Below are 26,994 nucleotides of genomic sequence, written 5' to 3'. Positions count from 1 at the left end.
ACATGGTATAGAACTATGTTTTTTATGTGAAATGTTTGTGTGCGTGTATATATATCATTGATATCACATTTCTTGCCTTCACAATGAGTAAGGAAAGGATGGGAGGGAGAGAATTTGTAACTAAAACTTTTAGGAGACCGTTAAAAATAAATAAGATATCTAAATAAGTAAATAAAACTAACCTGAAAAAAAAAATAAAGTTGTTCTTAGATTCTGGGAAGAGGAGAAGTAGAGATACTGGGGATAACTATGATGATATATGAAAGAGAAGACAGCCACAAAACCTTTTTTTAAAGAAGTGCTCAAAATCACTAATACTTAGAGAAATGCACACTAAAATAACAGTGACATATCCCTTTACACCCATCAGATTGGCTAAAATGACAAATTCTGGAAGGGCTTTCATGAGCTGCTGGTGGAGCTGTCCACTGATCTGACTGTTCTGAAAAGCAATTTGGAGTTAGGCCTAAAGAAAAAAATACAGCATAAATTGTGCCTCCCCCTTAACCCAATAATACTATTCTAAGTTACAGCCCGAAGATGCGAAAGAAAGAAGACCCATCTGTAGAAAAATAGTTATAGTCTCTCTTCCCGCTGGTAGATTTGGAAAGTGAAGCTTTTTGTTTGGAGAATAGTTGCACAAGATATGGCATGTGTGGGTACTATTGTGCTGTAAGAAATGATGTCTTCAGGAAAACCTGGGGAGACGTAAGAACTGATGCAGAGTGAAGTGAGCGAAAACAAACGGCACGATGATTTAGACAAAGTCATATTCTCCAGGGCAGTTAGGTGGCACCGAAGTGGTGAGTGCAGGGGCTGGAGTCAGGAAGCCTCATCATCTGCCTGAGTTCGAATCTAGTCTCAGGCCCTTACTAACTTTGTGACCCTAAGCAAATCACCTCATCCTGTTTACCTCAGTTTCCTCGTTTGTAAAACGGTCAGCACGATGACCAAGCGCAATTCCAAAGGACCCATCTCCAGATACAGAAGTGGTGGTTGCAGAGGACAGACTGAAACGTATTTTTCTCTTCATTTTGGGGGGAAATGGCTAATGGAGTGACCCGCCATATTTGTATTGGCTTTTGTTTTTCTTGCCTTCTTCTCAATGGGTGGGAGAAGAGAATTCAAAACTAAAAAATAAAATTCCACCAATTCAATAACCTTGAAAAAATGAATTCCAAAAGACCTTCTATCTCCAGACTCTAGGAATCTTCCTTGGCATTCCCTCATGATTCACCTTTGGAGTTTCTTCAAGGCCCAACTGAAGGCCTACCTTTTACAGGAAACTTTTCCTCATCCTCTCTTTCTAGCTCCATCCCTCTGTTGAGTATCTCCAATTTATACTGTCTAGATCTCGTTTGTAGATTGTCACGTGGAGTCTCCTCCATTGGCCTGAGCTCCTTGGGGGCTGGGACCGTCACGCCTTTTTGTGAATCCCTAGAACCCGGCACATAGTAGGCGCCTAATGTTTACTGATCATCTGCTGCACTGCACTCGGAGCCGCTCCTTTCATTTCTGGGGTAGTGCTAGCATCTTACTGGTAGGACGGGATCTGGGGCACTGTGCCCAAAGTAGTTTCCCGTGGAAGTGCACGTCGAGTTTTGTATTGGAAAGCTGTACCCAGAGCCCTCTCCCCGGACTGCAGGACCGAGGTAACGGTCTGGCCTCAACAGGAACTTCCCCTGCAAAAAGGAGGGGGCCCCAGGAGCAACAAAACAGGTTTTCAACACGACGGTACTTTATTACTAAAAAAAACAACAACCAAAAATCAGGGTAGATGCCACCCTTGAAGGCTCTGTACCAGACCAGAGAAATTGAAAGGTAGGGACGATGGAGAGTTGTCTTTAGCGTCACGGCACCTCCCAACCCGATGGACGAAGTACCGGATGAAGGCGGCCGACGGCTCCGCGCGGTTCTCGAAGCCGCAGCCCCCCAAGAAACCAAACCGGCTTCTGGTTTTGTCTCCGGCGGCTTTGTCCTCGACCCACCTTTATTAAGCACCTGTTGTGTGAGAAGGCCTACCCCCGGCCCAGATTGCTTTTTTCCTTTTTCCGGATGCAATCCCGGTTAAGGGCGGGCCCCTCGTTTATTAATCGCGGCCTAGCTATTCTGTACCCGGTTTCTGTAGGCCCGTGTCCCCGGAGAGCCCCCAGAACGTCTTGCCGCCGTCTGGGGTCTAGACTAACCCCCCGAGCTGCAGCCACGGGTTCCGGAAGGCATGGATGAAAGGGGCAAACCACCCCCGAAATCAGCAGGGCTAAAAGCTACTTCTTTTCCAGGCATTTTAATTAGCAAAAGAAAATAATTACAAAATGAAAAAATAAAAAGCTCATGCGGCCGGGAATGGCTGGGGGGGAGGAGGAGAAGGGAGACGAAGGACAGACCGATGGGCACGATCAGACACTTATTTACAGGGCAGGCCAGTTGCTTGGCTTTGTACAGAAAACATCTACACTTTGGGGCAGTGTACAGAATAAATTAAGGAATAAGGCACGGCCTCTAGAAGCTGACAAGCCTCCCTCCCAGCCTAGGCCTCCGAGGATGTCCCGACGAGCCCGGGTCGGCTGCGGCGGCGGGCCCGTGAAGGCGGAGAGAGGCACCGCCCGAGGGAAAGGTGGCACTAGCCCCGGGCTCCCCTCCTCCGGGTCACTGGCACCTGGGAAACCCTTCGTTATTGCTTTGCCAGGAGCAGGGAGGAAGATGTGGAGGAGGGCTCGAGGAATTATGCTGGCCAAGCTGGGAGGGTCATTGTCAACCTCAATCCCTTGATTTTAAAGATGAGGAAACTGAGGCCCCGTGAGGGAGAGGACCAAGTCTGAGGTCTTCCCCTTCCCATTTGGGCTCCCGCCACTGCCCCTCCCCCCCGGGCTTAAAGCCTTCCTACCATCTTCCAGATCAGTGAGAGGCAGTGAGAGCTGCTGGCCCCACGACCGCTACGCGTGGACGGGCGCCCCCACGTATAACGGGCTCCTGAGGCGCCAGGCCCGGGGATAAAGCAAGAGCCAGGAGGGCCTGGTGACGGGCCTAGGGAAAAGGAAGGGACGGGGGCCGTGGCCCCCGGCTGGGCATCTGCCCAGGACACGGCAACGAGACCCCCTCAGGCGGGAAGAATATTTACAAGGGAGTGGGGGGGGGGGGTTAAAATTAAATAAATAGGCCGAGTCAGGGCTTTGGGGAGGGGGTGTTATAAATACAGGCTGAGGAGAGGTTCTGTTCAACAACACCTGGAGTTAGCACACACAAGGGGGGGGGCAGAGATCAGAGCTCAGAGGGAGGTGGGAGAACCGGGGTCCATCTCTGGGGGTATTGCTGCTGTTGGCTGTGGGGGCCCGACTAAATGGTGTCGGCCCCCCACCCCCCAAAATAGAAAGGCACTAAGTAAAGACCCTCCCCTCCATGAGGCCAGTCAGACACCGCGCCCCCCTCCCCTTTGGTTTCCGTGGGAGTGTGTCGATCCAGACGTGCCCGGCCCGGCTTCCCCTTCTGCCTCCATTGGGGGTTCGGGGAGGCCCACCCACCTGCCTCTCCTAGAGGTAAGGAGACAGAAAGGTTCCCCTCACTCGTGCCTGGAGGGAGGCAGCGAGGAAGGGGCTGGGCTGCAGGGCCCCTGGAGGGAGGCAGAGAAGGGCTAGGCCGTGGGGAGGGGTGAGAAGGGAGATGGGTGGTGAGGGGAGGAAGCCGAGAGGGTGGGCCGCCGGCCTCCTTGCCCTCCCCGGCCCCTCGGCCCTCAGCTGTTGCTGGACACCAGGCTGATGACCTGCTCCAATTTGAGCCGCAGCTTCTGCTTGCGGCAGCCGACGTCTCGGTCCAGGGCGGTGAGGATCTGTGGGCCGGAGGAGGCTGGGTGAGGGAGAGCCTGGAGGCCGGCCCCGGCAGCCACCCTTCCGCCGCCGGGGCCTTCGATGCTCCGTGAATCCCTCGGCCTACTTCCCGGGTGCCTCCGCTCGATCCGAGCCTCCACTTCTCAGAGAGCTGGCCTCCCCGCTCCCTGGAAGCGGCCGCTCTTTGCCGGCCCCGCGGCCCCTTCCTTCTCAGCCGCCGGCTTCGCCATCACTCTGCCTCCCGAGCCGCTCTAGGCGTGCTCTGCTCTCCCCATACTCTCCTTAGCAACCCTGACCCTTCCGGCGGCACGGGAAGTGCTTTTACGCATCTCACGTACTCGTGTCCGCGTGCCGGGTGAGCTAGCGGGGAGGCTCTTGGAGGCCAGGACCCGGCACGCTAATATTATTATATTAAATAGTGCCAGGTGCTTTAATTGTTTCGTAAGCATTTCTTACGCACCTACTGGTGCCAGGTGCTGTACTCAGTGCTTTATGTATTACTGTACAGCATTCTCTCACTGGATCATGCCAACAACCCTGTGAGGAAGGCGATGTTATTTATTCCCATTTTAGAGATGGGGCAACCGAGGCAGGTGAATCAGCTCGTCCAGGGTCAGATAGACAGCCAGTAAACGGTGGCGAGCAGGTTTGAAGTCGGGTCTTTCCGACCGCGGGCCTGGTGCTGTAGCCACCGTACCAGCCTCACCTCCCCACCTCTTGCATCTACCCTTCTCCCAGTAGGTGCTTCCTGAATTGAGCACTCACCTGTGAGCCACAAACCTCCTGCCATGAGTCCCCAGTCCCTTTCCCCATCCCGTGTTCTCCCCCGCCTCCTGGCAATTTCCCACACAGCCTCTTCCTTCGGCCTCCCCCCAGCCACGCCTACGCGGGCCGCCTCTGGCCCACTGAGTGCTTTTACTGAGGAGAGTGTCGGGATACAGGGGCCTGGAGGGGAGGGTCTAGGGGGAGGGCAAGGGAGGAAGGGCCTCCTCGATTCCCCCAGGAGAAGACCTTGGGCACGGCCGGTCCCCAACGCGTCCCCTTCGCTGCGGCTATCTGCCAAGTCCTTCCGGTCTCTGCACCTTACTTGGCCATCCTACCCAGAATGCCCTCTGCTCGTCCCGTCCCTTCAGGGCCCAGTTTAGAAAGACACGCACCGGCCCCTTCGGGTGTGCTTCTGCGTACCCCTGGAAAAGGTCCAGATTTCATCGACCCTGGACCCAAACTTCAAGCCGCCCCATAACCCTGCTTGGGGCCAGCGGGTCCCAAATAAGCAACTGATAATAAAGATGTGGACCCAGGAGTCCAGGAACTGGGAGTCTCCGGAGCGGGGCAGAGAGCCTGGAGGAGGAAAGGATGGGGGGCGGGGATGGGAGGCAGGCAGAGCAGGGAAGAGTACCCTACCTCTTCCCGATACTTGTTGATGTAGAAGTAGAGCTCGCTGAGGGCACTGAGGGTGTTGAAGTCATTGGCGTGGAGGCGGGACTGTTCCACAAGGTAGGCATCCATATCTTGATCACTGATCGATGCCATCTTGGAGATGTCCCGATAGTACCTGTGGGGGCAGAGGTCGTGATCGGGGGAGGAAGGGCAGCCAGGATCTCACTTCCCATCTCTCCCCTCTGGGAGCTGCAGACAGTGACACTCTCCCCCAGCGGGCTCACCAGCCCGGCGTTACCTCCCGTACCTTTGTTCGTGTCGTCCTCTTTCTGTTCCGCCCCTACCTGGTGGGCTTCGCTCCTCCCTCTTTACTGCCTCCATGCCATTGGTCTGGAGACTTCGTAATGTCAGGGACGCATCTGACCCCAAGCGGACTAGAGTGCCTCCCCACCCCGCCACCCAGCGTGGCCGGGACTGCCCAGCAGGCGCTCGGTAAATGGGAATCAATCCCCTCTCTATCCCAGACTTCCTTCTCCAGACCAGTCAGAGGCAGGGGACCGCCCCCTTTCCTGCTCTCCTTCCTTGGGGGCTAACGCAGCATCAACACCTCCTTCGCTGGGCCCCCGCCGCCCATTCCGCCGCCGCCGCCACCGACGGCTCCAGGGGAAGGAAGCTGGCGAGCCACCCCTGCCCTGACACCCAACTTGTAGCCTCCAACAGATCTGCTGGCCACGGTGCCCACCTTTCTACCCAGGTCTTGTAGTTGGGGATATCCTTGGCGTAGAGGAGCTTGTTGGAGGGAGAATCCTTGCCCAGCCGGTGCTCGGAAGTGGAGCAGGAGTCCATAAACGTCTGGGCCACCACTGACAGGCAGGCGTCCGTGATACTGTTCTTGTGAATGTCGAACACAAACTGGGGGTTCTTGAGGACGTTCACCCAGAAGCGGAGCGGGAGGCTGGTGGGGAGGCCCCGGGTATTCCGGTGAGGGCAGCGCCTGGCCGGCCGGCCCTCTCGACCCTCCCACCACGCGCCTCGGGTCCGACATCCACGGGTTCCCCCTGCTGGCGTCCTCCTAACTCACCTCTGTGCCAGGCCACAGGAGGTACTCCCACCCCCTCAGCTTTCCAGGCTGGGGGGAATGGGGGGGATTAAGCATTTAGGAAGACGGCAGGGGACTTGAAATAAACACACTGTTCCTGAGCTCCGCCCTCTTCAGGACCGGAATAACTATGTGGCTGATTTCAAAATGCCTTAAAGCCCTTCCTTGTGCTCCGGCCAAGCCCTCACACAAACGTCAGGCTCCTTTCCGGCCTCCCGGCCTTTGTGTGTACTAGTCCCTCTCCTTCTCCGTCTCCTCTGAAAAATCTTCAGGGAGAAATCATGGCGCACTACTTCAGAACCGCCCAACCCACGAACAAAGAGCTGACTTCGTTGTAGGCGCCCCTAGTTTTAAGCAAGCCCAGTATAGGAATGCTGGGATTTCTTTAAACAGAAGAGGAAGCCGTGGTCTCTGGAAGAGCTTCCCACTGGGCCCGGCCACGTCGTCCCTCACTTTATGCCCACTGCTTCAGACATTCAGAGAGCTCCACGTGGCCCTTCCAGGGACGTCCTCCCCGGGCATGGTGAGGCACCCCCGGAAGTGGCAAAACAGCGCTCCCGAAGGAGGCCGAGGGGCTCCCAAGAGTAGGATCGGCCGGCGGGCCAAAACTGCACCTCTGAAGTCCTGGGTTGGGCTCCTGTCTGTCCCCTCTCCCGACCACCCCCGGATAGGTTGGAAAGTAGGGATTGCGGGACAGGCGGGTACCAATTGCTTTTCCAGGTGTGCCGCACGTCAGGGTCAGCGATCTGCTGACGGTCCGCCTGCTCATCCAGGAAGTCAAACATGTACTTGATGGCGAGGGGCAGGGCCGAGCCACGATGGGCAGTGCTGAACACCGTCTCAAAGAGGTCGTCCACAAACTTCTGTAGGGTGCCCTGGGGAGAACGGTACAAGCTACGTCCCCTGGGGGAGAGCCGGAGGGACCCTCATCCCCTCCAGAGCACTTCTGTTCCACAGGAGGAGACGGAGGTCCAGCTAGGGGAGGGGGCTCGTCCGGGACTGACCTTGGTTGCCAACAGCCGGGTCAGGTAGATCTCAGATACCATCTTGCTGCCTCGGTCACCCTCCCTGTGGTCGGCGTGATCGTGGTTTTTGACCAGATGCCACAGTTTTGTGCCCGTCTCCTGATCAGGTGTGATCATGGGTGCCCGAGAACGGAGGCTGTCCGGACTACTGGAAGTCCGGAGCAGGCTTTCTGTAAGGGGAGACGAGAGGAGCGCTGGCACGGGGGTACCGAGTACTTGGGAGTGGGCCCCAGTGGGGAAACGCCTTTGTGCCGCCAGAGACGTCGACTTCCTCTCCAGATCTGAGGTACCCCCAAGATTCTGTCGGTTTTCAGCTATTAAAGCTTCTGGGACATGTGGTACGTTCTCTCAGGGAGAAAAAAGCAAGAGCGATCCATCACCGTGTCTGAAAACACACGTGGCCGTGGTCCCTCCAGCGGCCGGGCCCGCGGGGGAGGGAGGCGCAGAAGCGGGCACGGCGTGGAGCCGACCTTCCCCAAGGACGCCCGCCGGTCCCGGGGGGCTCCTCCTGCTCCAGGCTCCCAGTCCCGTTTGGGACACGGCTTTGCACGATCGATCTCACAGTCCCAACTTCTTTCCTCTGTTCGCCCTGTCTTTCTCTTTTTTCCTCATCCCCCTTTGTCTCTCTCTCTCTTCCTCTCCTTGTCTTTGTCTTTCTCCCTCCTCCTGTCCCTCCCTCCCTCCCTCTGTCTCTCTTTCCTTTTCCCCCTCTGCCCGTTTCTCCCATCTTCTCCCTTCCTGCGGCGGCCCCCGCTCACCGTAGCGGCTGAGGGATCGCGTGAAGGTGAAGGAGTTGGCGATGTTGTAGGCGGAAACTTGCTTGGGCACCAGCGCAACCGAGGAGCCGTCTGTGACCTGGGAAAGGAGTGCGGGAGGATCCCAGACCTAGAGCTGGAAGGACTTAGGGGCCGCCTAGTTCAATCCCATCCTTTCACACAAGAGCAAGCGAGCGGCTTGCCCAAGCTCACGTACAAGCAGTAAGGAGAAGCGGGAGCCGAACCTCAGTTCTTCTGACCCTTGAACTTTTTCTCCTCTAACGGAGGACACGAAGTCGGGGTCAGAAAGGTTGGGGAGGGGGGTCCCGGCAAAGGGGGACGCCAGGGCTGACGGCAACAGGAAGCTATCCCCACCTGGTAATGGGCCAAGGAGTTGAGTCTCTTCCAGTCACACTCGATCTTGGTGGTAACGTCCTCGTCCTGCAGAATGATCCGGGTCACGCGGCCCTGGCGCCATTCTAGGGGGGCGGAGGGCACAGAGAGCTTGACCCGTGACCCGGGAACACACTCGAGCATCCCCCGCCCAAGCCTGAGGAAGGAAGGCCAGCATCCCAAATCCGCGGGGTCATCACGTGTTTGACGGATGAGGAAACTGGGTGAGATCACACGATGGCACAGCTGACGAGAATTATCATAACGATAAACACGGATCTAATTCCCACTATGCACCGGGCCTTGTGTTAAGCACTTTACAGATGTCACCTTAGCCCAGTGGTCCTCAAAGTGTAGTCCAAAGAATTGTTGGGGTCTTTGAAACCCTTCCAGAGGGTCTACAGATTCAAAATCCTTTTTAATTTCTAATATAGTAAGTAGCTATAAATATAACCCACGTGAATGAAAACTCTTTGAACAGATTCCTCGATAGTTTTTTAAAGACGTGAAGGTACCGAGAACGAAAGTTTGAGAACCACCGCCTTAGAGGACTCTCCCCAAGGCCCCGGGAGGGAAATGCTCTTATGACCCCTATTTTACACAGGAAGAAACTGAGGCGGGCAGGCTAAACGACAGCTGACAAGTGCCTGAGGCCAGCTGGAACTTTCTGAGTTTAGGCCCAGCGTCTCTCTGCTCTGGCTGGTGTTCGGTCTGGGGTTCTCTGTGTGCCTCACGGGGGCGGGGGGGGTGGCAGCCAAGGAGAGCCAGCGGCTACCTAAGTCCATGTCGTCCGCCTTGGGGCGCTGGGAGTAGGGAATGCCCTTGTACACGGTGTCCAGCAGCTTGTCCTTGGCTTGGGTGATGGTATCACAATTGAGGACTTTGACGGGGACCTCGACGTTGCCCTCGCTCTCGGGGCACACACAGTGCAGGGTCTGGGGAGGAGAAGGGGGCTCAGCCTTCCTTTGGGAAGCGGCCCGATGCGGCGCTTTTCCTTCTCTCGCCCCTTCCTCGCCCACCCTCGCCCACGGTCCCCCCGGCAGACCTGGGGTCTGGGGCCGCCCCCCTTCCACGTGGCCAGGGAGCCCTCACCAGCATTTTGTAGTCGATCTGTTGGCGGATGAGTTTGTCCTCACTCAGGGAGTAGCGGGCCTCCCCCGTGATGGCGTCGATGGGCCCCTTCTCCATCTGCTGCTTGATGGCGCAGAAGAGCATGAAGAGGGGTTCCCCGGCACACTCCTGGTCCAGAGGAAGCTTCAGTGAGCGCTATGGGAGGGAGCGCAAGGCCCAACCCCCCGGGAGCTTCCCGGACTCTCGGGCAAAGGCCCCCACCAGAGCCCACGGGGAGCGGGAACCCGGCCGAGCAGCAGCCAAAGACGGGCCCGGGGTCGCCGGGAGCCTTCCGGACGGCCCAAGTCCAGGAGGCCCCGGGCCTCCAGAGGGATGCTCACCTTCAGGAAGCGGTGCAGCAGGAAGGTGAACCAGTTTGTCAGCATCTTCTCAGCCACCGATTCAGTCCTAGGACGGGCCACAAGGCGGAAGGGAAGAAGGCGAGTTCAGCCGTGGGCACGGATGGGGTTCCGGTCCCTTCCGGCGAAGACGAGACCCGCCAACGTACGGCCCGCAAGAGACGAGACTCCCGGAGACGCCCGAAGGCGCGCAGGGGAGAGACGAGAGGTGTCGAACCCCGGGGCCGCGGAGGAAGGCGTGCCGGGGACCGGGCGTGAGGGGCACCTACCTCCGCAGCAGCAGCTTGGGGTGGTTCTTGCTCTCCAGGTTCTTCTCGATGAGGTCGGCGAGCAGCTGCTTGAGCAGGCCGGTGGCGTAGTCCATCCGGCCCTGCAGCGCCACCATGGTCAGGGAGGCCACGTTGCCCCGGTCACGCATGGAGAAGCTCCTCTGGGCCTCCAGGGTGTGGATGAAGGTCAGCACAAAGGCACGGCTGTGCAGCAGCTGCCCAAACAGGTGGAGTGCCTTCTCCATGTTGGGAGGGGTCTGAGGAAATCGCAGGGGAGCAGAATGAGAGTGGGAGGCGGGCAGGGTCGGGGGGACCGATGGACAGGACGGGGGGGGATCTCAGTGCTTTCCCACAGGGAGGACTCACATCCAGCTCCTTGAGCACAGGGTGCTCTTCAATCCCGGGGAACAGCACTCGCATGGCGTAGGTTTTGTAATCGAGAAAGGGTATCTTGACCCCATCCATGTTATTGGTCAGCTCATTGATATCTGTCTGAAGCTCGGCAAAAGCTGGGGGTAAAGAAGACAGACGTGCGAGAGGGTCCGAATGGCTGCAAGCCAGGAGAGGGGGCGGGACGCCGGAGGCTCCCTCCCCCAGAGCCGCCCGGCTCTCCCGCCCCTCTCGTCCACACGCGCAAGTCCTCCGGGCCCGGCCCGGCTCCGGTACCTTCCTTGCACTCCAGGGCCACGCGCGACTCCAGGTTGTCCATCTGTAACTGCAGCCGCTTGAGGGTACGGTCGGCGTCTCGGGTCTTGCGTTTGTAGGCGATGAGGACGGCCCCGATGGCAAGGAGCAGCAGTCCGCCACCCGCTCCCAGGCCGGCCATGGCCGGCAGGGTCAGCGCCCGGTCCGCGTAGATGTGCAGCGTCCCCGGCCAGAACTCCAGGCCTCCCACCAGGATCTGCCCAAGAAAAGCGAGGCACGCGGGAGTTAGACGGACGCCCTCCGGCTTCTTCCACCCACCCTGCCCTCTACCCCCTGCCCCCGGCCCACACCATGACGGGCTGCTTGCCGGTCTGGGTCGGCGAGTCACAGAGAAGCTGAGTGTCAGACACGGTGAGCGCGCACGGCTGGCCCCCGATCAGCACGGTGTAGTTGAGTCGGGAGCTGCCCGACGCCACCGGAATGAGGTTCTTTCCCTAGGGACGGGCAGGGGAGACAGAGACGGGCAGCGTCACGGCCGGGTGGGCCCGGGCCAGCCCGCTGCCCCGGTTTCCCGGCTAGCACCCTCCCCGGCTCTTTCCACGCCTTCCCCCGACACCTTGAGAATGATATGGGAGCCCGGTTTGACATCCAGGACACCGGTGGGGCCGAGGGGCTCGAAGCTGGGGTTGGGGTAGTAGGTGAAGGCCGAGCGGTCCAGGGTCCGAGTAGCCTGCACGTGATCCAGCAGGAAGCCAAACTCATCCGGATGCTCCCCTTCGGAGGGCGGGTGAGAACGGCCATAGAAGATGCCGGGGGCCTTGCAGAGCATGACGGTGTCGTTGAGCACTCGGCAGGTCTGAGGGAGAGGGGGATGGTGAAGGCGAGTGGGGGGGAGGGGGAGAGGGGCTCCAGGGGGAGGAAGGTGCCCTCGACTCACATTGATCGTCTCAATGCCACGATACTTGGCTCGGACTCGGGGCTCCTGGACCGTCAACAGGTGGGTTCCGGTTACGGTGATGGGGGTACTGCCACTGTAATGGGTAGGAGGGAAAAGAAAAGGGCTAAGGCCCCCACCCAAGCCACCTGGGCTAAGGCAGACCAAGACCTTCCCTTGGCACAGTGTGAGCTCAGCTGGGAGGCCCTTGCTTTAAGCCAACTCAGGGCCCAGAGGGTGTGGAATGGCTCAGTCTCCCCATCCGGGCCATGGGCAGTGCCCAGAGGGCACAGGAAGGCTCGGTCTCCCCACCCCCAGCTCCCACAGGCAGCATGTGGCAGAAGCAGGGCCCTGAGCCGACTCTCTGGAGTGATCCACTGGGCTGTGCCCAGTCGGGGAAGAAAAAGGGTGCTCACTTAAAGATGCTCCAGGCTGGCTCCAGAAGGGTAATGGTGGGATCCGGAGTGTAGGTGTAGAGCACGGCGGGGCTGGAGATGTTGGCGCGGTCAATGCGGACGGTGATGGCGGCCTGGCCCGGGCCCGGGCCCGAGCTGGGGGAGATGCACAGGATCTCCTTGGCGCTTCTCCTAGGGAGAGATGGAGTGGGTCAGGGTGGGGGGGACCAGGGCCCCAGCCATCCTCCCGAACAATGCCTCCGCTGGCCTCCTTACTTCCGGAGACGCCCACATCTATGCAGCCAGCTCAGGTATTCTGATCCACTGTCCCACGCCACCTACTGGACATTCCACCCGGGTAAACTTCTCTAACCCAACACCCTCCCGATTGACCTCGTTCCCCTGCCCCCGAACCCTCCCGGCCCATCCCACACCGTCCCCTCACCCTCACGGGCCTCCCCATCCCCACGCCATCTGGAGCTTCCTTTCCCGAGTCCCAGGCCCAGGACCCGTTTCGGCACAATTGCAACGACCGTCGAGCCCGGGTCCCCCTTCTTACTGTCTACCCTCCACTTGGCAGACTCTAGTGACTCTCCTGAGCTTCCTTGGCTTCTTCTACCCCACTCTTGCTGATGCAGCCCACTTTCCAGGCTCACTCTTCCTGAGCCAGCTGGGCCCCAAGGCTAGGCCCCCGTAGCTACGGCCGTGACCAAGTCCCCACGTCAAGGCCCGTGGCTAGGCGCTCCCGGCTGGGCCCATGGCCGAGTCCCCGTAGCTAGGTGCCCGTGGCTAGGCCCAGGCTGGCCCTCGGGCCTGCCACACGGTCTTTCCTCATCCCCGTCTCTTTAGAATCCCCCAGTTTCTCCCAGGCTGAGCTCAGCTACCCCATAGAGGAAGGCATCCCTGACTCCAGCCTCCTGCCCCCAAACCCTCCAATGCATTCACTGCTCTGGGAGCAAGTCGTTTTGCCCACCGCAGACTGCGAACTCCTCTCGTAGAACAGAACGAGAACAGCCCCCCGTGCCCACCTCACGAACTGGCATTCTCTGTTCCTCACGGCCACGGCCACGCTGCTGCCCGCGTCCAAGTGGCTGCCAGAGATGGTGAGGTGGGTGCCCCCGGAAGCTGGTCCTTGGCTGGGGCTCACTTGCTCAAAGGTTGGGGTCTGCAGTGGAAGGAGAGGTCCTGAGAGAGAAAAAAGGCTCCTCCTCTTCCAGCCAAGCCCACCCCAGGGCCCAATCCAGAAATCACTCAGAACCGGTGGGGGAAGAGAAGAAAGAAGGACGGAGAGGAGGGGGGAGGGAGAAGGGGCTCACTAGGTGCCTACTGTGTGCCGATTGCTCTGGAAAGTAAAACCCTATTATATTCCTCAGTTGGGGAATGGGGAAACTGAGGCAGCCAAAGATGAAATGACTTGCTCAGGATCAGCAAGTTAGGAAGTGTTTGAGGGTAGATTGGACTCCAGGCTCAACAGGGCTCCACGATGCCACCCAGCTGCCTTATGGGGGAGAAGGCAGGGACCAAGAACGAAAGCTTTGTTCTGGGGAAAAGACGGCGGGGAGGGAGCGTGGCCCCCACGGGTCTCAGGGAAGTCTGAATCGCCGCTCGGGGACTCACCACGAAGGTGTACAGCTGTTCAGACTGAGTCCGGTAGTCCGCGGAGCAGTCGCCGACGCACAGCTCCACAGGCCCTGGCAGCGGGCTGGGCACCAGAGACTCCTCCATCTCACACACTATCCTGGCAAGCAAGAAAGTGTGGCGAGTGAACGGGGGCAAGCGCCGAGGTCACGGGAGGACGAGTCGGCACCGGCCGGGCGCTGCCGCCTCCTTGCCCACCTCTGCTGCTGGGGGGCAGGGGAGCGGAGGGGGGGGAATCAGGGAATTCACACACGTGCGTGTGCCCACGGTGAGAAGCAGACAGAAGGCCGGGCCACGCAGCTCTCGGGGTGGGGGCCGAGGGCGGCACCAGGGGAACGCTCACTTACCGCTCAGCGCTGATATATGCGGCAGGGATGGAGTTGCAGCGAACGCCCGCTACTCTCACGCCAACCTCGTGGTACGTCAGGCCCAGATTCTCGCCCAACACCGTCACCTGCGTGCCCCCCTCCTTGGGGCCTTTCACGGGGTAGATCTGTGGGAGACGGGAGCGGAGCAGAGGGTGTGCAAGGAGCTCCTCCTCACACGACCCCCATCCCGAGAGGACGCGCGCTGACCTTGGTGATGCGCGGATGGCTGCAGCGTGGGTTCCTCTTGCTCGGGTGCATCCAGTTGCCCTTGGGCATAGGGCAGTGGGCCCGCAGTTGGCACTTCTTCTCCGAAATGCACCAGCCACACTCAAAGCGGGGATCGGCCTTCAGACACAGGCCGCAGCTCTCCCTCTGGGCCCAGCACTTGTACAACAGGGCTGAAGAGAAACGGCCACGGGCCGTGTCAATGACTGAGAGCGGCCCCGGACGGGCTTGGGGGCCAAAGGGAGGACCCGAGGCTGGCGGAGGCCAAGGAAAGAGGGGACTGCGTCCTGAAGAGCCGAAGCTCTAGCCAGGCTCTAGATAACCTCGGGGCCGCCGGGAGGCTGGGCGCCAGAGGGGACGAGGACGACAGAGACCAGCTCTCACCTTTGAAGTTGTCGGGCTTGTCGATGTAGAAGTCGCCGTCCCAGACCACGGAGAAATCTAATGCCACGGCGCCCTGTGCATCTCCCTCGTAGGAATACTGAGAGGAGTTACCGTGGAGACGGGTCAGTGTTACCATAGGGACAGGGACCCTGAGCTCATTGGGAGGGAGGGGAGGGAGCCACAGGGCTGAGGTTAAGTGGCACAGGCTGAGGGGAGGCTGAGCTTCCAGGGTCCTCTCCGGCTGGAGAGGGGACCCCGGGACTTCCACGGCAACAGGAGCCAGGGCTGCGGCCTGTTTGTGAGCAGCCTCGTTCTACATCCCATCTCTTGGCTGGCTTACTCAGCAACACACACACCCACCACACTCACAAATACATACCCAATGCACACCCACAACGTCCACACAAACACACACACGCACTCACGTGCGTACAGCGCACTTCCCCACACACACCTCTCAGCGCTTGGAGGCCGAAACGAGAAGCACGACACCGTGATGACTTCCCTGGATCCGGGCCGCTCCTGGCCCGTGGGGGTGGGGTGGGGGATTCCCGTAAGGCCCCCTCCCAAGGGGGTCTCGGGGAAGGCAGCGACAGCGCCCGCTCGTTCCCCCGCCCGCCTCCCGGCTCACCGAGGTGTTCTGGCACTGGACGCTGCTGCTGTTGAAGCGGATGGCGGGCACCCTCTGCTGCCTGCCCTGGATGCGGAACACGCACTCGTAATTCTTCTGCCCCGACTGGGGCTGGGGCAGGTTCTTGGCCCGGAGTGTGAGCGGCTGGACCACGCCCACCGGGATCAGGATCTCCCCACTGGGCAGGATCTCCGGGCAGCCCTGTGGAGGAAGAGGACCCGGGGCGCTCGGCTCGGCCCCTCCGTCCCCGGCCACCGGGAGGAGCAGACGCAGCCTCCGCCCCGGGAGACCGGCCGGCCACGCCGGTCGCCGGCCCCCAGCTGGCGAGCCGAGGCCGGGGGCCAAAGCAATGGAGGAAGCCCGGGTCCCCGGGGTCTCGTCGCACAGGCTCAGCCGGTTTCCGTCGAGGCCTTAAATTGATCCCGTCCCAGAAATAGACAAAAGACAGAATGCAGCGCTAGCCCCTGCTCTCTCTGGAGACCGGCCAGAGTCAATTCTTCCTCCCAGCTGCTTCCTCTGCTGTTCATGTTTCACGCATGCACATGCACACACACACACACACACAAAATGCATGCATGTGCTCACACAGAAGCCCAAATATGTATGCACACACTCACAGGCCCCCACACACAACATACACACATGTGCATGCAACGCCTTCCTGCACATTCACATGTCAACATACACGTGCACACATGGGCCCACCTAAGCACACACACACACACACACACACACACACACACACACACACACAGAGTACCCGGGCAGGGGCCCTGTTTTCTAACTCCAAACCAGGAACAGGGAGGTCATCATGGTCTGTCACACAAGGTGTCTCTGGCAGGGCTGCGGGGCCCCAATGCAACCCACCCCCAAGGCCTAGAAAAAGGGCCAAATGGCTCCCCCCGATTTGAACTCCCACACATTAGGATAATGCTAGAACAGCTCCACTCAGAGCTGGCAGAGGGGCCTCCCCATGGGCACCCGGAAGCTCCGGATGCAGACATCACAAGCGAGCCACTTGTTGCCGAAGAAGCCGTTAGGGCCCGACGTGCAGGCGGGGAGAGCCCGACGCGGCTGCCGGGCGCCTCCACGGGGCGCGAAGAGGGGAAAAGGCAAAGGCACGGCCCTCACCTCAGTAGTGTTGACCCGGCCCTCCTGAAAGGAGCACTCCCTGGCGTCGTCTGTGCACATGTGGCGGTACTTACACCAGTGACAAGGGTAGGGGCTGCTGACACACGACAGACACCTGAGCGGACAGAGAAGCACGTTCAGCGGCGAGAAGGCGAACGAGCCGTCGCCCGGAGGATCCGGAGCGCGTCCGGCTCTGAGCCCTCGGATGGACGGCGGTGCAAAATGAGGGCCGAGCCATTCAGCTGAGCCGGTAGGAGACGGCGTGAGCGGCCCGGACTTCCGGGCGCCAGGTCGGAGCACTTGACCGTCTCGAGGAGAAAGGGGGGTGGGGGGTCTGTCAGCTAGAGGTGGCTCTGTGGGGAGGAGGCTTTCCTGGGGCCCTGATGCTCTCCTAAACCAACAAAGTGGGAAAGAGTTCTCCAGATCCAGGGCCGATCCCCAAGAGCCCCTGGAAGTACATTCACAAGGGGGCAGAGCCTGACAAGGCTTGGGGGGTCAAGGAGGCTGGCTTGCCCTCCTGGGTATATTGCATATTCTTGAGCTGGGAGGGGGACCTCAGTGACCCTCCAATCCCGACCATGGCTAAATAGAGACTGCAACATCCCCGACAAATACTTAGCCTTTGCTTAAATGGCTTGGATGTTCATCCAGCGCCTCCCACAGGAGGTCAGACGCCAGCTCGAGCACCCGCTCCCAGGTGCCATTTCTAGAGTATTTGAAAGTTGCTAAAGCACTTTATAGCCAGCATTTCATCTGATCCTCCAAAAGGTCCAGGAACTACAGGCTATTCTTATCCCCATTATACAGGAGAGGAAACTGAGGCTGAACGAGGCTTTGCACAGCTAGAAAACGTTGGATGCCGGGTTTCTGCCCGTAGGCCCAACCCAAAGGCCTCAAAGGAACCGGCAGCCCACTCTCCCCGCAGAGGGTGGTCTACAGTGGCCAGGGACTACCCAAGACAAGCCTTTTGTCTTCTAGATGGGGAACACGAGGCCAGCCAGTCGCCCTTCCCTGCCGGCCCTGCCCTCTGGAATCAAGTGGACTCCCGCTGCTGGCAAGAGCTGAGGCCGCCTCGGTGAGCGGGGCCCAGCCGGGCACGGGTTCTCCCCTCCTCCTGTCCCTGCTCCCCCTCACTGGCCACTGAAACAGCCCTGAAGTCGGGCAGCGGGCAAGGCCCAGGAAAGACCAACTGGAAAGATGACGGCCTCCACTTCCTCATCTGGAAAATGAGGTGCTTTCTGAGGACCCGTCCGGCTGACATTCCCCGGCTCCCTGACCCTCCCTGACTGAAGCAGGGACAGAAACGGGGTCACACGAGCTGCTTAGATAAGAAGGGACAAAGCTGAATTCAAAGCCTCCTCCTGCTATTTCCAGCCTCTTCCCTTGAGTCTCAGTTCCTTCTTCAGCAAAATGAGGGGGGTTAGACTGGGGCCCTTCCAGCTCTGAGACCGTGTCCGTGTGTGTGCGTGCACTGTATTGTGCAACTGCGTGTGTATCTGTGTACGCGTGTGGCCGCGTAGATGTGCACGTGAGCGTGTGCGCATGTGTGTGTGAGAGACGGACGTTGGGCCGGCCAGCCCTTTGTCTCTCCGCCCCACCTCCTCATCCATAACCCAAGGCCGGCCTAGAATGAGGGGATCAGACACGTTTTTGGGGGGAACCAGACTGAAACACCATCGGGCAGCAGTTAGCAAAAGAAATCAAACCGCCGCCCGACACGGCTCACGGCAACCCACGGTCGTCCGCTGGGCCGCGTTCTGACGCCGCCGCCCCGAGCCGCCGCGGGCCGGCCGAGCGGGGGGCGCGGGCTCGCTGGCTCGGCTCTCCCGCGCGTGGGCCCTCCCTCTGGGAGCTGGGGTGTTCCCTTCCGGGGGGTGAGACGGGGACAGGACCGGCCTCAGAGGCAAGACTCACGACTGGAAGGTGCTGCAGTTGTAGAAGACAAAATCAGCTTGAGCAAACTTCAAGCCGGTCTCTTTGGAGTGCAAGTAGAGCTGGACAGTGGAGGTGGCGCCTGTGGGCAGAGCGGGGGGTGGACGGTAAGCCGGGCACTCCGGTCGCAAGGATGTGACCACCACAGCCGCTCACGCCCACTTACCGTGCCCGCCAGTGATGGTGGGAATGTCCCGCAAGGAAGGGGACAGGCACTGCAGCTGCCCCGGGCCCAACAGGGAGGCTTCGTTCTCCGCCAGGGTCTCGAAGGAACAGCTCACCCCCCCCGTCAGGTCAGGCACGTTCTGGACCACCACCGTCACCTGGGGGCCACGAGGACACGGGGGCCGAAGTTCAGAGGGGCCCTGGGGCCCGGCTCCCCGGCCCCTATCCCCCGTTCCGCGTCTCACCTGCACCTCGGGCACGGTGACAGATATGTTGCTGGGCCGCACCGACACACGGACACACTCGCTGAGCACCTCGGTGAACCGGTGTGGCTCCCAAGCCCGAGGGCACTCCCCCTCCCGGCAGCATCTGGACACACACGTGTGGGAGAAGGGGGGGAAAACACAGCCTCAGACCCCCGAGAGGACCCTCGGCCGCGAGCCGGACCTCATGCTAGCTGTTCCGGCGCCAGCCGGGCCTCGGCAGCCAGCGGAGGGAGGAGGCGGGGCCGGAGTGCCAGGCAACCGCTCGGCCCCCAGAGGCCCAAGGAGCAGACAGACGTCATCAGGGGCTGGAGTTTCCGCTCCTTAGGCGGAGCGGAGGCCTGGGGACCCGAGGCAAGCCAGGTCTGTCCTAGGTAGGGCCCGGGGGATGAGGCAGGAAGGCAAGCCGTGTGGGATCAGGGAGGGGGAGGCAGCCACTGCCAAGCTCTTTCCCGCTTTGCAGCAGTGCCTCATGGTTCTGCCAGGAAGCGGCTTTTTGTGGGAACAAGGAGACACAAAAGCTATGGTGCCCAGAGGCCCCAGACCGAGAAGGCTGACATCCTCCCCTCCCCGCGACACGTGTGACCTAGATCTCCCCGGGCACACACCCTAGAGGCCAGCCCGTCGGCCCAGCTCTGGTGTGTGAATGGCGCGGGGGCCTCTCTTGTGAGATGCCCTGGGAAGAGGCCTTTGGAAAAGGGAGAACCCACTGGGCCTTCCGTCCTTTCCGTCTCTCCCTCACCCCCAAACTACTGCTGCAAAGATCGCCCCCCATCGTGGGGCCAGATAGAAGTTGAGGACCCGGGAGCATCGAAAGGCGGGTGGACAGGCCTTCGTGGCACGGCTTCCGGGGCTCGAGCCCCAGGAGGAACCTCACCGGCTCGGGCCGACCACTAGGGGCTAAGCACCGAGGGCAAAGGCTACCTCAGGTACTTCTTGTGGAGGGACCCCAGGCAAGCTGCTGAAACAGCTACCTGCCTCGGTTTCCTCCATTATCCAATCGGGATCAGAGCAGCACCTACCTCTCGGGGTGGCTGTGAGGATCAAACGAGCCGCTATTTGTAAGTCGCTTAGCAGAATTCATGGCACATAGTAGGCTCTTAATGAACACTTGTTCTCTGTCCCAGTGCCACCCCCAACAAAGTGGCCTCTCATGTCACACTCACTTAGGCCAGTCGGCACTCACGCTCAGGCCTACCTAAGCAAGCCCGTGAACGGGGGGCAGGATGGGGGAGGGGTCCCTGCTGGCCCTCCTGCTCAGGGAGGAAGATGAAGATGGCCATCTTCGGGGCTCCCTCCCACCAGGTCCTGCTCATATGGGGGGAGAAGGAGAAGAATAAAATTTTGGTTTTTATTCTAAGAGAAAATGTGCCCCTGGTTGACCACAGAAAGAACCAGAAAATCCTTGGGAACACGGAGGGGTCTCAGGAAATCTCTGGCCACGAAACTTGAACCCAAGGAAACAAGGCAAGAATGACCTCCAAGGTGGCCCGTGAGGGCCCCGGCCTCAGACATGCAGGGCCCTCCCCAAGGACAAGGACAGTCCCCGGCCCAGGCATGAGGCCCCCCCCAAGGTGACCCGGCCTCAGACATGCAGGGCCCTCCCCCCCGCTCCCTTGGCTGTGTCTGCCCTGCTTCCAAGAAGTAACCCAGGCAGCCTCCTTGGAAGAGGACAAGTCACTCACTTGATCTCAGAGGAAGGCAGACCGCAACAGTAACCCTGCCTGCCAGTGCTGGGTGCTCCAGGGCAGGGGAGAGAGGGCCCCCTGCCCTGCCTGGCTGCCTCTGTTCCGGCCGGCCTTCTGGCCACAGACCCCCGCCCCAGCCCGGGGAGCCCGATGGGACATGGGAAGTGGGGGAGCCCAGGAGGGAGAGACTCGGGGGGAGGCCAACATCTGGCCCCCGAGCACCCTTTGCCAGCTTACTTGTTGTGAAGCACACACCAGCCGCAGTGGGGATCCCCCGAGCCTAGACACGCCCCGCAGTGAAGATACTGCTCGCAGGTCTCCACGGGGACCCGGCTCACCTGGGCAGCGGAAGGGGAGATGGTTCAGCGGACCAGCGGCAGCCAGCCCTCCCCGGCCCTGCCAGCCTCCCGCCTCCTCCCCGAGGGCACCTGCTTGTCACTCAGGAGGTAGATGTACTGATGGTCCGGGCTAAACAGGAGGTCTCGGAGAATGGGTCTGCCCTCCGCCACAGACACCGTCTCGTACAGATGGGCGTCGTGGATGCCGTCCACACGAACCTAGGCCGAAGAAGCAAAGGGAGGGGCTTCGGAGGAAGGCCATGGGGGCCTCTGCCCCCTCCCCGATCACCCTTGCTAGCACTCACCTCCACTCCCAAGCAGAGTGGGGGGGAGGGGGAGTGGGAGCAGAACATCCCTGTGTGCCAGGATGCTGTCGGCTAATGCCGGGCCTGGACTGTTGCTCGGGCACGGAACATCGGCACACTGACTTAAGCCATGGCCCAAACACGCCGGCTTCTCTTTGCCTCCCTATGGGGGCGGTACCAATGGGAATAGCTGAATCTCCCCCATCACCTCCCCACCCCACCACCCCCGATAAAGAGGATGCACTGACTCCAGGGAAGAAAATTCTTCCCTAAGCCATCCCAGAATCCTCAGGAGGAGGAGAAAGAAGGAACATGCTATAAGGTGCTCAGATTATTTAAGAGAGCTAGGGCTTCGAGGAGTCCTCGGGGGCCCAGCTAGTGGTCAAACCGAGCACAGCAGGGCCGGGGCCCCTGCTTCCCATGAGCCTCTAGCTGAATCTCTTAGTCTGGGGAGTTCTGTCCCTCCTCTCTTGCCCCCAAATGGCCCCCTGACTCTGAGTGGGGAGGACCAAAAAGACTACAGACCCAAGGGTCACAAGAGAAGTCCCAAATCAGAAGGCCCCACTCTGGGAGGGGATTTTCACATGTAACGGGGAACTGAGGCCGAGGAAGGAAGGAAGGAAGGAAGAGCTGAGGCAAGCTGAAACCCAGAAGGGCCTGGGAGAAGGCCGGGTCCATCTGCAAGTCGGAGGCCTAGAGCAGCACCAACTACTGCCACCTCTAAGCCATGCCTCGGGAAGGCCGTCCTTCCTCACACCCACCTCACGGGAGGCGGGAACAGGCTGAGAGAGGGAAAGGGGGCACACGGTTGCCCAAGACAAAAAGCAGCTTAACTCCTCCCCCACCATCATCCAACTAAACCCCGAATGGGAATGTGCTACAAAGTTTCCCGGAGGCTTCGGGAGAAGGGAAGTGAAGGAGCCCAGTGGGGCAGCCCAAGTCACTCCAGAGTGGAGAAGGGCACCAAACTAAAGCAGCTGAAGATCTTGCTCAGTCCCCTCCCAGTCTTTACTAGCTCCGGGCCTGAATGTAGTCTCCATTTGTTCTCCCAGTAACCCGTCACCCTCTATCTGGCTGTCCTATGAGTCACAGCCACTACCACCATGCTCCTTCCCCACTCCAGATCCTTCCCTGGCTCCCCAATGCCTACAAGATAAAAATCCAACTTTTGGGATGGGCACCCAAGGCCGCCCACCGCCAGGTTCCTCCACTCGGGCCCAGACGGTCTGCTCACTGTCCTGAATACGGCCAGCCTTCAATTCCCATCACCTGCTCTCCCTGCAGCACCCTCACTCGGACGCCCACAGGGCTCACCTGCTCCCGGGACCCCCTGCTAGCCTCAGTCACCACAGCGCGCCAAGCTTGCCGAAACACCGCCTCGGAGTGGTTCCGTCCGGCCTTGCCTTGCACCGGCATGGCACCTCTTCGAGCTGGCACTCGAACCCTAAGCCAGAGAAACCACCGCCCCGGCCTTACCTTCTTAAGGTTGCCGTTGCGGGTGCCGATGAAGACCACCGAATGCTGGCGGTATGTGTAGGCGGCCACGCTGGCCATCCCGTCCGACCGGTCCTCGAGCAGGGGCAGCCCTTCGATCACCTGCAGCCCGCCCAAGGGCTGGTTTAGGACCAGGCCACAGAAGTTTCCATTTATCTGCATGGGCTGGGGGTGGAAGGAAGAGAAGTTTATCCTTTTCGTTCCCTGGAGGGGAAGAAGCTAAGACCTCCCGTTTCCTTCCGGCTGCCTCGTCCCAAACCTGGTTGAAGGCTCACGAATGTGGCCGGAGTGTGCTTTGCCATCCGGGTGCCCATCACCCCCCAACCCTTGGCCTGGGGCTCCTCCAATATCGCTGAAATGGGGGAGGGAGAAGTGAGTGGAGATGGAGAGCAAGGCGAGGAAGAGGGAGACGGGGAGCAAGGAGGGGAAGAGGGAGAGGGGGGATCTGGGGCTCATACTCACTGTATTGATACAGGGAAGCTCCTTGTTCAGCAGCCAGGGCAGAGACAGTTTGCCCTCTCCACGGTAGCAGGACTGGATTCGGCGCCGAATGTGGGCGTTGATGTCCCTGAGAGTAAAGAGGCAGAGCAGCGTCTGGCGGGGCGGGCTGGCACGGTTCTTCTGCCCCTGGGAGAAGATAGTAAAGAGCACGTCCTCATCCTCCGACAAGCCCAGCGTCTGCGCCAGCCGGGGGCCGGGCTTGGCCAGGTGGGCGCTCTGGACCAGGCGGAACTCCACGCCGTCTCTGGAGCAGCCGATGGGGAACTCCACGTAGGAGTAGAACTCCGAATCGCCGGCACACATGCGCACGATCTTGGATGTGAAAAATTTCTCGCCGGCCGCATCTAAGAGCGTCTGTTGGGTATCGAGCTGCAGCGTCAGGAAGTAGACGAAAGACTCGCTCCCAAAGCCGTACACGTAGTAAATGTCGAAGGCTGGGTACAGCGACAGGGTATCTGACGGGATTTTGATCTGTGAGGAGACAAACTCATCCTGGTACACCTGAGGAAGGAAGGGAAAGAAAGGAAAGAAGGGAAATGAGAGGGGGAAGAAAGGCGAGTCAACTCCGGCCCCAAGCCGACGAGCCTCGCCGATTTAGAGAGGCTGGGGCTGGGGAGGGGGTGGCCCTCCACTACAGCCACCTGAAACGGCTCTAGAAATCGCTCCCCCCCAAGCTCGAGCCGAGGCAAGTTCCAACTTCTCGCAAGAATTGTCCCAAGTTCTCCTTCCTCTTATTTGACAATAGTTGCTATCGCTATAATGAATCTAGATAGTCTTGAGAGCTGGAAGGACCCTTAGATGCCAAGTGCAACCCTCTCATCTTACAGATGAAGAAACTGAGACCCAGGGAGTGTCAGTAGGTTGCCCAGTGTGACGGAAGTACACAGCAGAACTGGAACGAGAACCCAGATTCACACGCTACTTGCCTTTTGAAAAAGTTTGGGGCTGTGGAGGGGATAAAAATCCCAGAGGGAGACCGCCAAGACACGCCCCAGCCACGACACGTGCCCACGCGCATGGTGGGATGTGTGGACAGACGGACCCGACGGCTCAGTCGGGTGGCTGAGAATCTGGACACGAGGCCGATACATTCGTTGTCCTTCCTCGGCCTAAGAACGCCACACGGACCTCGTTCTGTGTGCGTGTGGTCGGTCCGTTCCCGAGCCTTTAGAAATTGCTTACTGTTCCGGGTAGTGGGTAAGTGCCGGGGACAGAAATGCCAAACGAGGGCGATGGGCCCTGGCCTCGGGGACAAGTGTGATCCTAGAGGGCAGGAACCATTTTCATTCTCATTTAGGTCACCGGCACGAGTGCTGACTAGCAAAGCCGGAGGCCTTCCGCCAGGCTGCCCTAAGAGACCCCCGGGTGGACCCCAAGCGAGTGTCGGACGCCTGCCCGTGAGGCTGGCTCCCAAAGTCCCAGGATTCCCCAAAACCTTTTCCAGATCTACCGGCCGAGGACTCCTGGGCAAAAAGGAAATGAGCCAAGTCTCGACTTACATTGGCGGAAAGGGTGCCCAAGGAGGGGCTGTGGCTGTTGAGTCAAAAGCTGACTCTTGGGCACCCCTTGGACCAAGTGTTCAGGGGTTTTCTTGACAAAGATCCCGGAGTGTTTTGCCATTTCCTCCCCCAGTTTTATACAGGCAGGGGGGAAGTGACTGGCCCAGGCTCGTACAGCTAGCATCCGAGGTCAAATGTGAACTGTGGCCTTTCCGACTCCAGGTCCGGTGCCCCAGTCCCTTGGTCACCTTTGTGGGAGGGGTGCTACTAGATCATATATGGGACTCTTGGCTGACTTCAGGTTTGACTCAAGGTCCCTTGCCCAATCGATCTATGATCCATAACCGTGGGCCATATATTCACGTGTCAATGCCAAGATCCCAGCATTCCCCCAGGAAGTGGAGGAGAGAGCCGGGGAAGCAGTGGCCACTCTGAACCCCCTTATGTGAGCAGTCCGGCCCAGCAGACCCTACTTGGTCCTAGCTCCTCGGCCCTGGAATCCATCACTTGGAGCCAGGGACAGCTTGGCCAAACGGCTCGAGTTGGCTTAGGATCTCCCTCCCCCCCCCCCCCGCCAGAAGACCCGGGGCCTCCTAGTCTCCAGAAGAAAAAGCTGCTGGCTTTCCCCCCAGCCATCCCCCAGAAGGGAGCATGATGGAGCCATTAACTTTCAGCTTTCTTTGTGATCTTTGAAGGCTACAGTCATTTGATCACTGATCCCTCTCAATCTGTCCCTGATGAGTGCACTGGCAGCTCTCTTCAGGTAGGGCAGTTTCAAGCACCCCCTCCCCCCCCCCCCCCAGAGCAGGAAGTTGCTCCCGGACCATCCTCCCACCCCCACCGGGCCACCCACCAAGCTGAACATGTCGGCGCTGTCCTCGTCGCGGATGAGCTTGCGGGAGCTGAGGGTGGGGAAGTACTCGGACTTGCCGTCTATGGCCGTGCCGATGAACAGCTTGCTGGGCTCCGATCCCTGCTCCACGATGACCCCGGCCATGGTGTCTGGCTCCTGGGCCCCTGACAGATAGTGTTCCTTGCGATGATGTGGCTCACCCAGTTTAAAAAGGTCATCGAGGCGAAGGAACTGGCAGATGCCCTGCCAGATGCTGCCACAGGCCACCAGGCGCCGACTGGCGTAGTCGATGAGCAGCAGTTTGTTGATGTTATCGGTGGGTACCAAATGGTGGGTACAGACCCGCATGCTTGGAGGGGGGTAGCAGCGGGCATTGTCTTCAATGGGCCCGGTAATGTGGGCCCGCAGCTCGGTGAGGTTTGGGGACAACTTGAACACCCGGTTCACGGCCCCCACAAACACTTCCCCTGTCCCCCGGTGCACGGCCAGGTGGGTCAAGGTGGTGTCGGCTGCAGAGAAGGTATGGAAGGGGCCCGCGGCCGGTAGTACCTCGCGGGGAAGGGGCAGGAGCAGCAGCAACAGCAGCAGTGGCGGGAAGGGGCCCGACGCCTTCGCACGCGGCGCCGCGGGGTCCCCCGGAGCCATGGCCGGTCCCGGGCGAGCGGCCGAGTCCTAGGGGAAGACTTGGGGGAAGAGGGAACAAGGTCGGGGGACGCCACGGAGACGTACCCCGGCCGTCCGATCGGGTGCGGGGGAAGACTACGGGAAGGGCCTGTCCTCGAGCCGCCTCCTTCCGGGAGCCCTCCCCACTTGTCACACACCCAATCCGCCGAGGATGGAGCGGAGGGGATCTGCCCCAAACACCCCCTGCCCAGCCTTCCCGGCAGCCGGCTCCCGGCCCCTTCCTCCCAAATGTCAGACTCGAGAGGGAGGGAGAGAACAAAGAGCACCATGGTCGGGGAGGGAGAAGGTGGCCCAGTCACCGAGCGGCGCCCGGAAAGCACCCTCGGCCTCCCAGAGACCAGCTCGTTAGCATCAGGCCCCGAGGGAGACGGGCCACACCCAAGGGGTCTCGGAAAACCCTGGCCCAAAGAGGCAGGAGCTCAGAGACTGAATCCCCAGAGCCCCCATCTGCCTCCGGAGCCCCAACACCCCATGGAGTCACAGGTGTGCTATCACGTGGGGCTGGCGTCCTTGCCGGCAAAGGCTTGGCTTTTTCCCCTTTCCGGGACCTGGGACGCACGGTACTGGGCGGAGAGTGGGGAGGATGGATAACCTCAAGGCTGCTGCTGTCCTTTCTTCTGTGCTAAAGCTGGCCAGCTCCTGGGGGAGGGGGGGCGGCTTGGAGCAGAGCGAGGGCCCCCACGGCCCCTCCCAATCAAGCTCCCGCAGGG

The 26,994-nt window shown here is 60.1% G+C and overlaps 1 protein-coding gene across 2 annotated transcripts in view; it reads right to left on the bottom strand.

The window, feature by feature from the left end:
* Positions 1–1,720: 1,720 nt before the first annotated feature.
* The window catches only part of PLXNA3 (plexin A3), a 27,427-nt gene continuing 2,153 nt past the window's right edge, over positions 1,721–26,994 (bottom strand). Inside the window, exons 2-33 of one of the 2 annotated variants that reach the window (XM_051969307.1) lie at positions 25,601–26,283; positions 23,210–23,749; positions 22,730–22,912; positions 21,039–21,167; positions 20,848–20,948; positions 18,905–19,028; positions 18,661–18,817; positions 18,477–18,576; positions 16,563–16,677; positions 15,432–15,632; positions 14,801–14,897; positions 14,399–14,589; positions 14,171–14,316; positions 13,803–13,923; positions 13,214–13,350; positions 12,207–12,377; positions 11,794–11,887; positions 11,473–11,712; positions 11,207–11,350; positions 10,878–11,112; positions 10,578–10,720; positions 10,212–10,468; positions 9,925–9,991; positions 9,566–9,712; positions 9,249–9,408; positions 8,456–8,559; positions 8,084–8,180; positions 7,305–7,495; positions 7,006–7,175; positions 5,944–6,156; positions 5,226–5,376; positions 1,721–3,823 (exon numbers count right to left, since the gene is read on the bottom strand). In XM_051969307.1, coding sequence (XP_051825267.1) covers positions 3,728–3,823; positions 5,226–5,376; positions 5,944–6,156; positions 7,006–7,175; positions 7,305–7,495; positions 8,084–8,180; positions 8,456–8,559; positions 9,249–9,408; positions 9,566–9,712; positions 9,925–9,991; positions 10,212–10,468; positions 10,578–10,720; positions 10,878–11,112; positions 11,207–11,350; positions 11,473–11,712; positions 11,794–11,887; positions 12,207–12,377; positions 13,214–13,350; positions 13,803–13,923; positions 14,171–14,316; positions 14,399–14,589; positions 14,801–14,897; positions 15,432–15,632; positions 16,563–16,677; positions 18,477–18,576; positions 18,661–18,817; positions 18,905–19,028; positions 20,848–20,948; positions 21,039–21,167; positions 22,730–22,912; positions 23,210–23,749; positions 25,601–26,245 — 5,667 coding nt within the window. In that variant the 5' untranslated portion in view covers positions 26,246–26,283 and the 3' untranslated portion in view covers positions 1,721–3,727. The other variant, XM_051969305.1, reaches the window with a different exon arrangement.

Source organism: Antechinus flavipes, chromosome X, assembly GCF_016432865.1.
Source record: "Antechinus flavipes isolate AdamAnt ecotype Samford, QLD, Australia chromosome X, AdamAnt_v2, whole genome shotgun sequence".
In the NCBI taxonomy this organism is placed as follows: Eukaryota; Metazoa; Chordata; class Mammalia; order Dasyuromorphia; family Dasyuridae; genus Antechinus; species Antechinus flavipes.
This window is presented reverse-complemented; position numbering and strand designations above follow the sequence as displayed.